This window comes from Triplophysa rosa, linkage group LG7 (genome assembly GCF_024868665.1).
Source record: "Triplophysa rosa linkage group LG7, Trosa_1v2, whole genome shotgun sequence".
Taxonomy (NCBI): Eukaryota; Metazoa; Chordata; class Actinopteri; order Cypriniformes; family Nemacheilidae; genus Triplophysa; species Triplophysa rosa.
The window spans coordinates 11302278-11316838 of record NC_079896.1 but is presented as its reverse complement, the minus strand read 5'-3'; the positions used below and the strand labels follow the sequence as shown (position 1 = coordinate 11316838).

Below are 14561 nucleotides of genomic sequence, written 5' to 3'. Positions count from 1 at the left end.
TTTACTGTAATAACTGAAATCGATCGCTACGCTTGTAAATATCTACAGTGTGTTCATAAAATACATAACAATACCGTGTAGAGGCCAGTATATAGAGGTAAAGAGCTAAACATGGCACATTTCTTTGACTTTGTAAAACAAAATTTGCTTTATACATTTTCCTTATTGATATGGGTTTCACTGTACAGTGGATGCTAGGCGACAGTTCTGTTCAATTTTAAAGGTTTATACATTACTGTACATGCTCTAGATACATTAAATGGCTGCTTTTAACCCGGTGCCTGTGTGGGTGTTTGCACCAAACGTCCCCACAAAGACAGTAGTACCAGATCTTGTGGGGACATTTTTGAGGAAAGCACTTTTAAAATCAAACTAAATTATGTTTTTATAAGTTTTCTGTAATGGTTAGGTTTAGAGGTAGGGTGAGAGTTAGTGGATAAAATATGCCGTTTTTACAGTATAAAAACAATTATGTCTATGGAAAGTCCCCGTAAAACATGGAAACCCAACATTTGGGTGTGTATGTGTGTGTGTAAAAAATAATCAATTTGTTAGTGCTACTTTTAATCTTGTCATCTTCTGCTGTGCTGGCTTCGGAGACATGACAATGTTATTCTCCTAGGTTACTGTTTAAGCAGAGTAACTGATATTTATCTTATCTTTCCTAAAATATAGGCCACAGTCGTATTGGCTAAACTATTTCCAGTCTTTACTCTACTGCTCTGAAAACAACCACCTGGGCTCCTTCTCTGAAGAGCTGCACACCTGCATTTGCACTTATGACCACAGTTCCTGCCAGGTACCCATACCGTGCTCTGTGGGAGAAGGTGGCGCCTGTGCGGCTTGCGCCACGGACAACCACACTCGCTGCGGAAGCTGCAACGCTGGCTATATGTTAAGCCAGGGATCCTGTCGACCAATGGTGGCGGATTCCACAGAAAACTACCTGGGCTTTGAGACTGATCTGCAGGATCTGGAGCTACGTTACCTTCTCCAAAGAGCTGATCGACGCTTGGAGGTCCATGCGATCTTTATTAGCAATGACATGCGTCTGAATAGCTGGTTCGACCCTTCTTGGAGAAAGAGGATGCTGCTTACCCTAAAAAGTAACAAATACAAATCCAACCTGGTCCACATGCTCTTAGGCATCTCCCTTCAAATCTGCCTTACCAAAAACAGCACGCTAGAACCATCCCTCACGCTCTTCATAAACCCCTTCGGAGGAAGCCACTCAGAGAGCTGGTTAATTCCCGTGAAAGAGAACAGTTTTCCAGACTGGAAGTCTGCTAAGCTGGACCTTCCGCTGGAGTGCTTTAACTGGACTTTGACTTTGGGCAACAAGTGGAAGACGTTCTTCGAGACCATTCACATTTATCTAAGGAGCCGCATCAAAGCTCCAGGTGCCGGGGCTAATGAGAGCATTTATTTGGAGCCTTTGGAAATAACTGATCCTACTAAGAATCTGGGGTACATGAAGATCAACAGCATTCAAGTGTTTGGTTACAGCATGCATTTTGACCCGGAAGCTATCCGGGACTTGATCCTGCAGCTGGACTACCCATACACGCAGGGCTCGCAGGACTCAGCCCTGCTGCAGCTGTTGGAGATAAGAGACCGAGTGAACAGACTCTCTCCGCCAGGCCAGCAGCCTCTGGATCTGTTCTCCTGCCTGCTACGCCACCGGCTCAAGCTGACAGCCAACGAGGTGGTGCGTATTCACGCCTCGCTTCAGGCATTCAGCGCACGCCTCCCCAATTCTCTGGATTACGAGACCACTAAACTCTGCAGCTAACAGCTAAGGTATCACAACTGACTGACTGCAATAGAACAATTGTAAAAATGCAAAGTAGACTGTTAATGAGTCAAAGCTGCAATGCTCTGACTTTCAAGATTAGAGACGCTTTTGAAAGAAATGAAATATTCACTAAAGTATTTTGTGAATTTACACTCGCTAGTAGATCATTGCAATCAAAATAAAAACTCATTTTTGTTGTATAATACAACACTGAGATCAAAGAGAAGGGGTTTTAAAAATATATGATGTGTTTGTTTGTAATTTTTATATGTTTTTTTTCTGCTTCAGTGACAGTGCGCTTTCTTCTAAAAGAATACAGTGATGTCAGTCCATTTTGTAGATAAATTGTTATTAAAACATCATGGTTGTAATTGAGTAACGGTTGCTTTATTTATCAGCCTATTTTATTGCTAATTGGCAGTTTGGTTTATTGGAAAATGAAAGACATTTTATATTTGCAATCGAGCGCACTTAATGAAAAATTAAGTAAGGCGAATATGATGTAAGACTTTGATGAAATAATAATGAAACAGATTTAGTAACATTGTGTTTCAGCTTGATCGGTTCATGCGCCATAGCAGTATAAGACATCAATTTTTCTTTCTTTAGTTCAAATTTTATTGGAGGGAGAGTGTTAAATGTCTGGATTTTTGAAAGTTACTGGTTTTGTTTTGTGTATAATTTATAGACACTGTCTCTTGTTTATACAGCATAAAACTTTTATTTCTATTTAATCCTCTGCAGATTTTAAATATACCCTCTGTTTTTAAGGGATGATGTTGTCTATTTTTGAACCACAGTGGAACAATATCACTAGACTCTTAATTTGCCCACAGACTATTTTACAGATTTTTTTAAAGCTAAACACATAAGGGAAGGTAATGCACATCCCCACTTGTTAAGTTTTGTTATGCACTATTGAGGTTTAACAATGCAATGGGCAGAAGGTCTGTGATGGCAATACTACATAAAGTAATTATGAACCGAGCTATATCCATCGGCAGCAGTAAAATGCAATGTATTTGGCTGTTTTATCCTTATCCAATTTGTTTACCTTTATTTTTATTTTATTTTCTCTAAATTGTTTTTTAAGTGTTTTCATTATTTAATCATATCTTTGTTAATTGGTTCGTTTCAGCACACTATGTTACTTCTGCATAAGCACTTCTATCAGTTTCTCTGAATCATAAAATATACAGTATATAATAACAAATCAGCCTTATATTGGAATGTAAGAGTGTTGCCAAACTGGGAAAGAGATTTTTGAATACAGTGTGCCTTTGTGAATATTCAGTATACATTTTTTTGTGCACCTCGGTATATATTACACCATTTTTTCATGTTCACACTTGTCAGAAATTTAAATGAATGTTTTTTTCAGTTCGGTTATTTCTCACCTTTTTCTTGCATTACATTCATTTAGACAGTGTGAATGCTAATTAGCTCCTGTTAACATGTCACTTGATGACAGATTACATTTACACTGACAAAAAAGTGTCAATTGCCTCTTCATAATCTGTGTTCACACTTTTTACCTAGAATTAGCACAACAAATAAATTGATCCTTATCCAATTCCCTTAGCTACCTTCTTTTATTAAAGTTATTTGTTTCTGTGCAGAATTGTTTTTCAGAATTAAAAATAATAAGTTCAAAACGTTTTAATGAATTTTATGCTCAAGGAAAAAATCCCTAGGTAAGAACTGACTATTATACTTCATACCAACCCACAATTAAGTTTTCCCAGGATTGGTTTTCCCATCATTAGTTTATAATGCATGTGATGTCTATAAGGCATATTTCTATATTAAGTATTAACAAGACTAATGAGCTGTTCACATCATAACATATCATTAACTGTAACTATAACTATATTTGCGGACAATAACGTTATGTTTCTTTTAAGATCGAGCGCTGCATTGTTCCCATGCAGTCACTAAAATGAATGTACTGTACATGACCTGCTGCTAATGCTTTCGTGTTCATTCCCACAAGGCTGGATGCTCTCTCTGAAGGCTGAAGGTGAGCTCGTGTCTGGGATGTGAAGCATATATTTTGCCAGCTTACTCATACTTATAAGCGTTACATATTATATCCAGCCGTAACCACACCGCTTTTCAATCGCTACAGACTTTAATTCAGACATTGAACCTGCGTCGCGATCATCAATAGCCAAAAATGAGAGATCCGCCAGAGACTGTTTTACAGTGTTTAATCATTCATCAGCTTGAAAAAATCGTTCTGAAAGTGATCCCAAGAGATATTGTTATAGTTGTGATATAAACTCCGCTATTCTCCTAAATTAAGAACGATTTTTTTAACTTATTTTTTATAGTTATCGTTATGATGTGAACACCCCTTTAGAATATCTAAAAGACTACATTTTCATATACCATAAGTGGTTTTGACCTATTCAGAACTGTCAATCAGGTGTTTTTCCACTTGCCTTACACATCAAAGAAATATTCTCCAAAGTTGTTTTACCAAATCTGTCCGTGATTTGCACAGAGTGAATAAATGTAAAGGTCAAAGGACTGTACGCCCAAAGGAAATTGTACATTTTGGCTATAGCTTGTTTTAAGAAAGGTTGCAGATAATAAGATAGCCTTCTCCAAACAAAAATCGCTAGGTCTTCGAGGACCCAACCGCATTGCAGTTACTGCAACATTTGCACATGTGAACCACCCAGCGCTATAGCAATTACTCTGCAAGCACGAATGACCAAGGGAGCAGTCATTGCCAGAATGCATACACAAATCACCTGCACGCTGCACAGCAGCCTGTAAAATGAGAGTGTGTCAGTTGAGCAGAAAATGACTTGACACGTTGTTGTAATGACAAATATGACTAAAAGAAATTGCCAAAAGTTACAAAAGCAATCAGTCTTACCCCCAGCCTGACAAAACAATTTATCACTCCACTGTAATTGAACTGAAATAGCCGCAGAAAAGAAAAGGCTGTGCGTTGTCTTATTGTATATTTACAGTGCACCACCCCTGATGAAGATGGAAAACTCTCCAGCACGGTGAAAAGATTAAGGAAAGAGCATACATCAATTGAGTGGGTTGTCGCTTGATTCACGGAGAACTCAGGGGCAGCGTGCCAATGCTTGATCAATGGAGGCCAGGTTGTCTCCTTGATCTCCTCAATGTAAACATTGTTATGTTCTTGTGATTTAGGATGAAGATGCATTGGTAACTTGACACAAACTTTATCTCGCAATTCACTGTAGCTTTCTGGAGGAGCAGATACTGCAGTGAGCGAAGTGCTGGCGAAAGGTAGCCGCCTACTGCCAATAAATCAATGTGCAGCTTTATTACCTGAGAGAACAAAAGATTCCGCAGGGAGATCAATGGCATCAAGATAACCAACTCAAACCAGTGGCATTCTGTTGCCTGGGGCCAGGACCCTATCAACGTCAATGTATTACTCATGCTGCCATTTCCGCTTGATGTGGCTTGTATGACCACAAATCAATTGTGATTTTACATCCAATTACAGTTTACCATTGATGGAATTGTAGTCACTTTGCTGTCTGTGTGGCAATGATCTTTATGTACCAAAAAATGATTTGTTAATGATTGTATGATCAATTTAATGATTGAGTCTTTATTGAGTTTTAGAAGTGGTTTTCTAAAGACTTTTCAGCTCTGATTCGCATGACAGTTGAATATTTTCAACTAAAATCGTCCAGTGTTTCCAATTCATTACTTAGACTATGGCGGTCCACCGGTTTCAAAATAATAAAATATTTTACACATCTCATAAAACAAAATATCTACGTTGTTTTACAGCGTTGTCTAGGCAAAGCACCTTCCATTCTCAGTCAACACACCCACAGTCGTGCAAAAAAATTAAATGTTATATAAAGTGTTAATAAAATCACTATACTTAGCAACTTTCCTCCCCCTTCAGCGACTTTCTTCAGAAGTTCCAATGCAAATACGTCTCAATGACGTCACTAATATTTTAATTAGCACACATGTCATCCAGCCCCACAGTCGAACAAAATTCTGTGGGAAACACCGGTGAGCTAAGATCCAAAATGTGTTTACTTGCTGTAGATGATCAAAGTTTTAAATAGATAGATACAACAGATTTAGACACAACTGATTTGAAGTAAACTACAACACACCACAACAAAAAATATTCTCAAGGGCAGAGAGGAACTTGGAATTATCCTTATAAACGCAGAAGGATGAAAGAAAAAATAACACAGGTCGCTGATCTCAAAAATACTAAAGAAAATGTATCACTTTTAAAATAGGCCCATTTGGGAATTCATGGCTCTCTGCTGGCTGACATATGAGCGTTCAAAAAATGGAAAAGGACACCGCTGTGCTGGAAGCTGCATGGTGTCAGTAGGACACGAGGAAATGAAAGAGTGACTTTGACAACCTGGCCACTTTCAACATTAAATCTCAACTACATAAGCAGCATCCGTTCTGGTCTGAATAAATATTTAAAAAAAAATTCCCAACCTGCATGCTTTTTCTTTAAACTATATCCTCGCCGGTTTCTCTCAAGAAAGCTAAAATGTTACACTCTTGAAGTATAATGTAGTCCAAAATTATCCCTCTTGATCACAACAAGTTCGTGTCCCTGAGGTACGGGCCTGCCACAGCTTAAAAATGAACTGTTTGATGAGCTTTAGTGTAATGAAGAGTCAGAGGAATTTGAAAATTTGCATCCGGTTCCCAGAATGCAACTATCTACCATTTTACAAATGAATAAAGTGAGACCTGCAGAGCGAGGCAGACTACTTAACTCATAATAGACTTCTACACTTGAGAGCGAGTTGCTTTATTTAGTTGGATTATCTTTGAAAATGCGGCATGTTTTGAAGCAATTGGTATCACAACCTCAGGCAAGCATTATCTGTAAAACACTTTTATACAAATTTGTGTATTATGGTTTGCATTTATGTTAAGGTTCCTTATGCAAAGTGCCACTTTTTATATATTGAAAAATATAAGCACTTGGTTGGGTCTTCAGAATATTCTCAGCAGTACAGCTAATTTGTGATTCAAAAACTCAAATTTAACGGGTCATTTTGTGGGAGGTAAGATGTTTTGATCCATTGTTTCATTATACAAAAACCCATGTACTGGTGGGTGAGGAGGTGATTGTGAGACACGCCCATCCAGACAGAAACAAATTGGCCGCAATGAGACCCAGCCCACAAGAAACAATCTGCAGTATTTTAAATTGCCAGTGGATTGCTTTTGGGGATGAGTTTACTTGGCTCTAAATGCATCTCTTATTAGATAATGCCCTTATGCAGCAAGTATTCATCCAGGAATTCAGTGCACAGAGCAGTGGTCATTTATGACCTAAAGGGACCAAAGGCACACTTTACAAATATATTTTATCAAGGTGCCTGATTTGTTGATTCAATACAAAATTTTGGTTGAGGCGTGAAAGAACTGAACCCATTAGCCTCATTGAGAGTGCTATGTTTTTTTTATTTTATATGGTAGGTTGTAACGTGATTTTTTGCACACAGTAGGTTTATACATAACTGAAGAGTCACAAATAGTACAAATTAGACAATTAATTACTAAACAAATATTTTAAATATATAATTTTTATTAATAAAAGACAGTCTATTGTTCTGTTCCCATATGTGACATTTCCAGATGACACCACAAGCTATTTGTCCCCAAAAAGTGTATTATTGTTAAATTATAATGTCTGTTGTGTAATCTTCTTCAGACAGAATGACATTTGAAAAAAACATTTTTTCATTATTTAATGAACAAATCCTGACTCATCAGGATACAGGAAATACATTGTAACAGTCATTCATAAAGCAGACGTCTGGGAAAAGATGAACCCAAAAATGTAAGATAGATTTGCACAGTTACTGTGTGCATTTGTTGTATAACTATGACAAGTTTTTTTTTACCAGTTTTCAGCTAAATTTAAATCACGGTCCAGTGTTGGTGTGGAAAGTTTCTGTTTCTGAGCAGTGATTACACAAAGACAAACAATCTGCCATGTTTTAGGTAATTCAATTCAGTTTTATTTATATAGCGCTTTTCACAATGTTTCATTGTTTCAAAACAGCTTTACAAGAAGAAAGACCAAAACAAACAAAAATTAGTGCTTACAAATTTTGAGTCGTTGCGGCGTGTTTGGCCACAATGATGAGAGATGCACTCATTCAGTGAGAACATAATTATGATTTAAAAGACATACAAGTCTTAACCAAAATAATAATCAATTTTTTAAATATTTTTTTATACGCAAAGCAAAACAGGCAATTAGACTATTAAACATACTGTCTGAACAGACCTAACGCAGATACTAATCTATGCTTTGTCAAGTTGCGCTAATGCACTATTCATTCTATTTTAAATGTCTTAAAATGTTACTGGATGATGAGTTTTAAAATGTTACTGGATGATGAGTCATTTTTTTCATACGTACACTCAGTGAGCACATGGGTGTATATTTAGCAAATGTCAAAAGTAAACCTACATACTGCTTTATGCAATGAAGGATCTTGACAGCACCGTGGTGCCAGGTTGCAGTTTTCTGACACAGATGTTTCTCTTTGCTTTTCCTATGTACAGTTAGCTGAACACACCAGGCATTGTGAGGCAACATCAGTATGATAGATTTCTGAAATAAGAAGGTAATCTAGTCTCGGGATTTACATTTTTAGTCCAATGAATTAAATTTCCAGTTTAATTTCAAATTTTTACAGTTTCAAAGCCAGTAATGTTTGTAGTATAATTACATGACATTACATACCAACATCATAATGATTAAAACCAGATTTTGTGTCTAATTGCTTCTATTGTAAATCATATATTTAATTAAATCTACCCCTCCACACTAGAGGCTGACATTTTTGCGGGAATCCTGCGGGATAGGAAACAAAATCACTATTCCTCACGGGATTGGGATTGGGATGGGACAGGAAAAAAATTCAGCGGGAGTGGGCGGGATTGGGAATCGTTTTTACGCATCTGAAAAAGGAATGCGCATTTGACAGCGTTGAAGCCGAGGAACTACGATACAATGCTTTCTATAAAAACATGCAGCTGTACAAGTACATTGCGTCGATTGGTTGGTGTGGTATTTGTCCCGTCTCTGCTGCACTGTGATTGGGCAGTAAAAAGTGCTATGATGAGCTGAGCGCTCTCTTCAAAGTTGAACATTGCAATTCTCTGCGCTTGATCGATCGCCGGCGTCAGGGCCGTCGCAAGGGGGGTGCGAGGCCCTGTGCGAACTTGCTTTGTGAGGCCCTCTGGAGGAGAGAATGGTTTTTGCAGAAGTTGTATGATGATTTTCTAAAAAAAAAACTTGCATTGAGTTTATCGCTATTCCAACGATCGCAACTTTCACACGCATCTGATGGACAGATAATCCGCGCTCTTTGTTGTTAATGCTGTGGATATTTCAGCAAAAAGTTTGCATCAATTTAACAGACTAAAGACGGTAAAACTTTACTGTACACATCCATTTGATGTATCCAGATGGGGGAGAGATAACCACGTGCAGATATTCATGGGCTCTTATTTTATCAGTAAGGCCTTCGCGTCTCTTCGTTCAGTCAGTTTAACAGCATTATTAAAAATGGAAACTTTATCATTCAATCATTCAAATGAACTGTACACTGAAATGGACAAATCAGATGGCTTAACACAGTAACAGTACATCATTACCTGGCTCAAGTCAGCTGTCACTTTATTTTGACATGTTGAAGTGCGATTCGATACCTTCACTGAACAATTCAATATTTAGGCTATATTCATATATAATATTCAGTGTTCAAACATTTGACATTTGAAAAAAAGGACATTTGTTGACAGTTTTTTTTACTTTAAAACCTTTTTAAACAACAAACTTTGTAACGCGGTAGTTCCTAATAAGTTTTAAGAAAAAAATTGCAGTGTGAGAAACTTTGTAGCTCTGCTCAAAACATACCTTCAAACTGTGAATAAAAGTGTAAACATTAGTATGCTTCACTGCATATTTTGAATAAAACTACTTTTATCTTGAATTTGTTTTTATTGTGTCAAATTTTAATGACTTTGTTCTTGGCTGTCACAGCCTACATTTCCTGGCGATGCTCCTCAGTGTGCGCTGAATTTTTTTTCTGCAAGTGACAGTCTACGAATCATTTTTTCCTTGAATGCAACGTGCAAACATTCATCATCAAGGTTCTGATTTAACATTCTCTTTGAGGGTGCCTTCATGTGTGTGACATATTTACTCTCTCTTGAGAGCACTGCAATAGCTAAAATTTGTGTCGAGTCCAAATTGAGGAGATAAGGTGATAGGCCCTGGTGGGTCCACGGCTGACATCTCAATGTGCAGCAGAAAATACTGAGTACTTGACATAATAAATTAAAGCCATGTGACCCAGTAATGTATGCTGAGATTGGAGCTAAATTTTGCAGCATTAACGGTGCAGCCCATAATTTCTCTCTGACAGCAGGAACAAATGATCAAAAGTGCCTGTCACAAGTGCTAAGATTTCATCTGTTATATTTGCAGAAGTGACAGAGTCAGACAAACCTCATTTCAGTAAGGAAACCGGATGATAACAATTCACTGAAGGGCACAAGACAAGCTATTAGAACATTCACCACAGTGGATGTAATGGCAAAAAACCCAAAATTAAAATTTTCTCATCATTTACACACCTGTATGTTGTTCTGATCTCTTATGACTTTCTTTTTTTTGTGAACACAAAAGATAGTCAGCAGACCAATAGAGTCTTCCCTGATTTAGACAAACAGGAATTCCCAGAAATGTTGAATCAATGTTGAGAATAACCAATTTATCATTGATTCAACATTACATAAATTATCCTTGCTATATGGCCACCCTATTGCATGAGTTAGAGGCTGACATGTAAGAGAGTTTTGCTTAAATAAGCAAATCTTCAAAAAGCATTGACGCTTCAGAAACTCAGCTAAAACACCGACTTCACTGTAAAGCTGTAATTTTACATAATTTGACTGTTTTTCACAGATTTAGGAAATTACAGATAAAGACTGCAAATTTACAAGAAAATCATGAAAAACATGTAATTTTACAAGACAAAACTGTTATTTTTCTGTATTTTTTACAGGGTTTTTTTGTTACAGTAGATGCGGTAAAAAACCATGTCATTTGCGTAAAAAATATATTATTTTACAGTATATTACTGGCGCCCCAGCTGCCAGAAAATTACCATTTTTTTACAGGATTTTTTAACAGTATGATTCAGTGGCAAGTTAAATAAAAGCTTGCATTAGAAGAAAACTCCACAAGGGTGTGCAATGTGGTATGGAAACTGCTTTACTTTTAACACTGGAGGATAGACATTTCTTTTGTCGAGTTTCACAAAGTCATCTTTTAAAAGAACTTTAAATATACACTGACTATGAAGGATTGAAAGAGGGTCATTTGGTGTGAAGGAGCTGGCTGATCTTAGCCGGCTCCCACCGTAAGTGAGGCATAAACAATCGTCTTTAATGTCAAGTGCCTGCGACACTCAAGACAAATGATGCTCTCAGCTGAGCTAAAGAATATGATGGTTCCGCTCCAGATGTATAGCAGCCAGCAGAAAGACCTTATCATCGTTATTTTAACCACCACTGATTCAAAACAATCTAGAATTATTCGGTGGATATTCTTCATGTACGCTTAGAGCCATCAGCGACCTGTAAGCATTAATTATAGATCCATTAAAAGGAAAAAACAAAGATCAGCGATGTAGTCATTATCAAAAGCCATTATCTCTTACCGTACTTAGTATGTGAGGGGTGTAACAACTCTCCTGTCTTTATGTTCAGAGAACATGAATGCCATCTGTTTATGGGAACTTTAGACACATGCAGTATTTTAATGTGCCGATGGAGTTTGCATCTGTAACTCAAGAGAGGATCATTAGCATTCTGCAAGTGTTTTCTTTGAATTAAGATGACCTGTAGGGAAGGCATCTTCTTCAAACAAATGATGCACAGAATTTATCGCTAATGTACCACATTCTTTTCCCCAGTCTGTTATTTTTTCCCTAAATATAATCTATTTGAAAACAAATATGAACAATGCAATGAGATTTGTTTTAAATTCGTGTCAGTTGTCTCTGAGCCTTTAGGATCGGTACTGTGTGTGACACATTTGTGAAGTGCACAAATGCCTTTTAGACAGCCAATTAATTTTTGATTTCAGAAGGGCAAACTTTTGGCCTATGCCCAAACAGTCCTTTCTCCATAATTAACTCTGTACTAAGCAAGAACAAGGTTGTTTTGAATGTGATATTTAAGCAGTGTTGCTTTGACTGGTGTACTGAAGCTGTTTTGCATTATGAAGGTGGGTTTTGCTTAAAGACAAGCTAAGTGCTTAACACTAAACACAGAACGATTGACACAGAAGAGCTGTTAGAGTGTAACGCTACAGATCTGTTTTCAAGGACAAGTTCACCTTTTGTCTATATTAACATACCACCTTTGATTAAAGTTTTTTGAATAGGCCTGGCTTTTAAATAAAGTAGTAAGTCAAATGTAAGTCACTTGTCCTCTGAGAATGTTAACATTGCTTTAAAAGGATAATCTCTGTATTTAAGATGTATTCTTGTGCACTGATCCCTCTTGGTGAACGACCAAAGGGGATTAAAGGTACAAAGACCCCGATAGTATCAGGCATTTATCACTGCCACATGCCTTTGTATCTGCTCTTATGAACACATTTTAATTGCCATGCTCATGGAAAAGGATTTTGAGGGATTTTTATATTTTAAGTTTAAGATGATACATGCATATTTTTGGTACAATGCTTGCAATTAATGTCTTGTTTAGCTAATTCAAATTTGTTCATTCATTTGCACAGTGATGTCACAATCCACTGTCTGCCTTCGTTTTGCACCGGACTACACTCCCCAGAATCCTTTGCACCCATCTCACCTGATCCCCATCATTTGGACATTATGAGTTAATCCCATCACCTGTCTACCCCTCTTTATCTGTCCTATTTAAGTTCTCCCCTTAGTTCAGTTCTTTGTCCGGTATTGTTTATGTTTAGGTTGGTGTTAATTTGTGTCTGGCTCCTGGTTTTTCCTGAGGACTTGTTAATAAATATTACCTTTTGGATTACCCTGTTGTCGTGCGCATCGCTGCCTTCACTACACCTGACAAGTGAAAGTTATTTCAGATTTATTCTTTAAACTATAAAAAAGTTTTGAAGTCAGAACCTCATTTATCTTCAGCTTTGATATTGTGATTCCGGGCATAATGAAACATCAGAGTTAATGTTGCAGATCCAGTTAAGTCGGGACCTTTCTTTGTTTTCCTTTTGTAAGAAGTGAAAATATCAGCCCTATTTTCACTTCTGACAAAAAGAAAACAAAGGAAAGAAAATTGAATCTGACTTTTCTTTATTAAAACTAAACAGCATGTTATTATACACAATGCTCAGGGTTTATCATCACAGCACCTCTCTGTGGCAAAACTGTTGTACAACAATCAGTTTCTAAAGCAGTTCAATATTTCACAAGGCTTCCAATGTTGTTCAGATGTACAAGGATGAAGCGTGCACAGAGTCATTTTAAAATGAGCTACCCCCACAATCCCTTCTTCGGATATTTAAAGGTACACATGTGTTTTCTTTATAATACAGTGCAGTAAGGATCACAGCAATTCTTGCTTCTCTTTTATCGATTGTTTTGTCACAATGACAGTGGAAGCTTTTAGGCTGACAGGTCACCAAATGGAGGAAGTGTTAGGGAGCAGGGATGTTACATTTCTGAGATAAACTGGAAACACCATCCCATTAAATGAATAAAAAATAGTACAATCCTGGCACACAAAACATTTGCTTTTCTCCTGTTTTATCAAGTAGCAAGTGCAGTTCCTTCCTGCAATAACTACAATGATTTGGCTTTTGTATAATGTGCTTTAAATCTATCACGTTTTACCAGAAATCACAATGCCAAAACTTCATCAATGCGCGTTTCCTTCCTTTCAGTCATTTGAAAGGAAGAAGCAGATTTGACCCAAAGCAAAGAGAATGTTGAGGGTGAGCATCCCAGGCCTGCTGTGGTAAAACATACCTACATTTTTGAAATCATTAGTTGCAGGCCACTGCAGAGCCCCGCACACTCGCTCAAGAGGGTCAAGATGAGATAGGGTACTGGATATCTCCGCCAATAGAGAAAAAAATTGAGATTGTGCTTCTATATGGCACTGAATAATGTGCTGTGGAGGTATTGACATTTGGCCTTTATTTATTTATTTTTGACAATAATGAATGAATACAAAATTTTAGCTTTTTTTGCAACTGATTGTTTTGAACTAGGGGTGTCACAATATACTGGTATTGTCAATCATTGTGATATTAAAAACCACAATTTTACATATCATGTTAATTCTACACATATTCCAGTAATGTACATCAGAAATCGTTTAAAGATTTGTCTGCTTACAAAATCTCTCTCTAATCCTTACACTAGAATTTTTATTTGTTAGCCAAAAAAGGAGAAAACACAAACTTATCATTATTTAAAAATAGAAATATATGAATGATAAAATCATTCTTTTCAATTATATAGTGGGGGTATATGTTCCCATAATGAACCCCAATTTTTATAGAAGTTCTTGGAAGAGCGCCTCAGTGAATGCCTAATTTTTTCCAGTTTGATAAAATGAAAAACCTCTTTGATCTACATTGGTTGGGTAGGTGAAACAGATTATTTCCAGTGCATTAAAATTAAACGTCTCGCCAAGAGAGAAATAAAATTATAATATATTATTACCAACTATTTTGAAA

General features: G+C 37.0%; 1 protein-coding gene across 1 annotated transcript in view; it reads left to right on the top strand.

The window, feature by feature from the left end:
* The window catches only part of brinp3a.2 (bone morphogenetic protein/retinoic acid inducible neural-specific 3a, tandem duplicate 2), a 45173-nt gene extending 41811 nt beyond the window's left edge, over nucleotides 1-3362 (top strand). The window contains exon 8 of the mRNA XM_057339040.1: nucleotides 676-3362. Within this exon, the coding sequence (XP_057195023.1) occupies nucleotides 676-1792 (1117 nt within the window). The 3' untranslated portion in view covers nucleotides 1793-3362. The remainder of the gene's footprint in view (nucleotides 1-675) is intronic.
* The last annotated feature ends 11199 nt before the right edge of the window (nucleotides 3363-14561 follow it).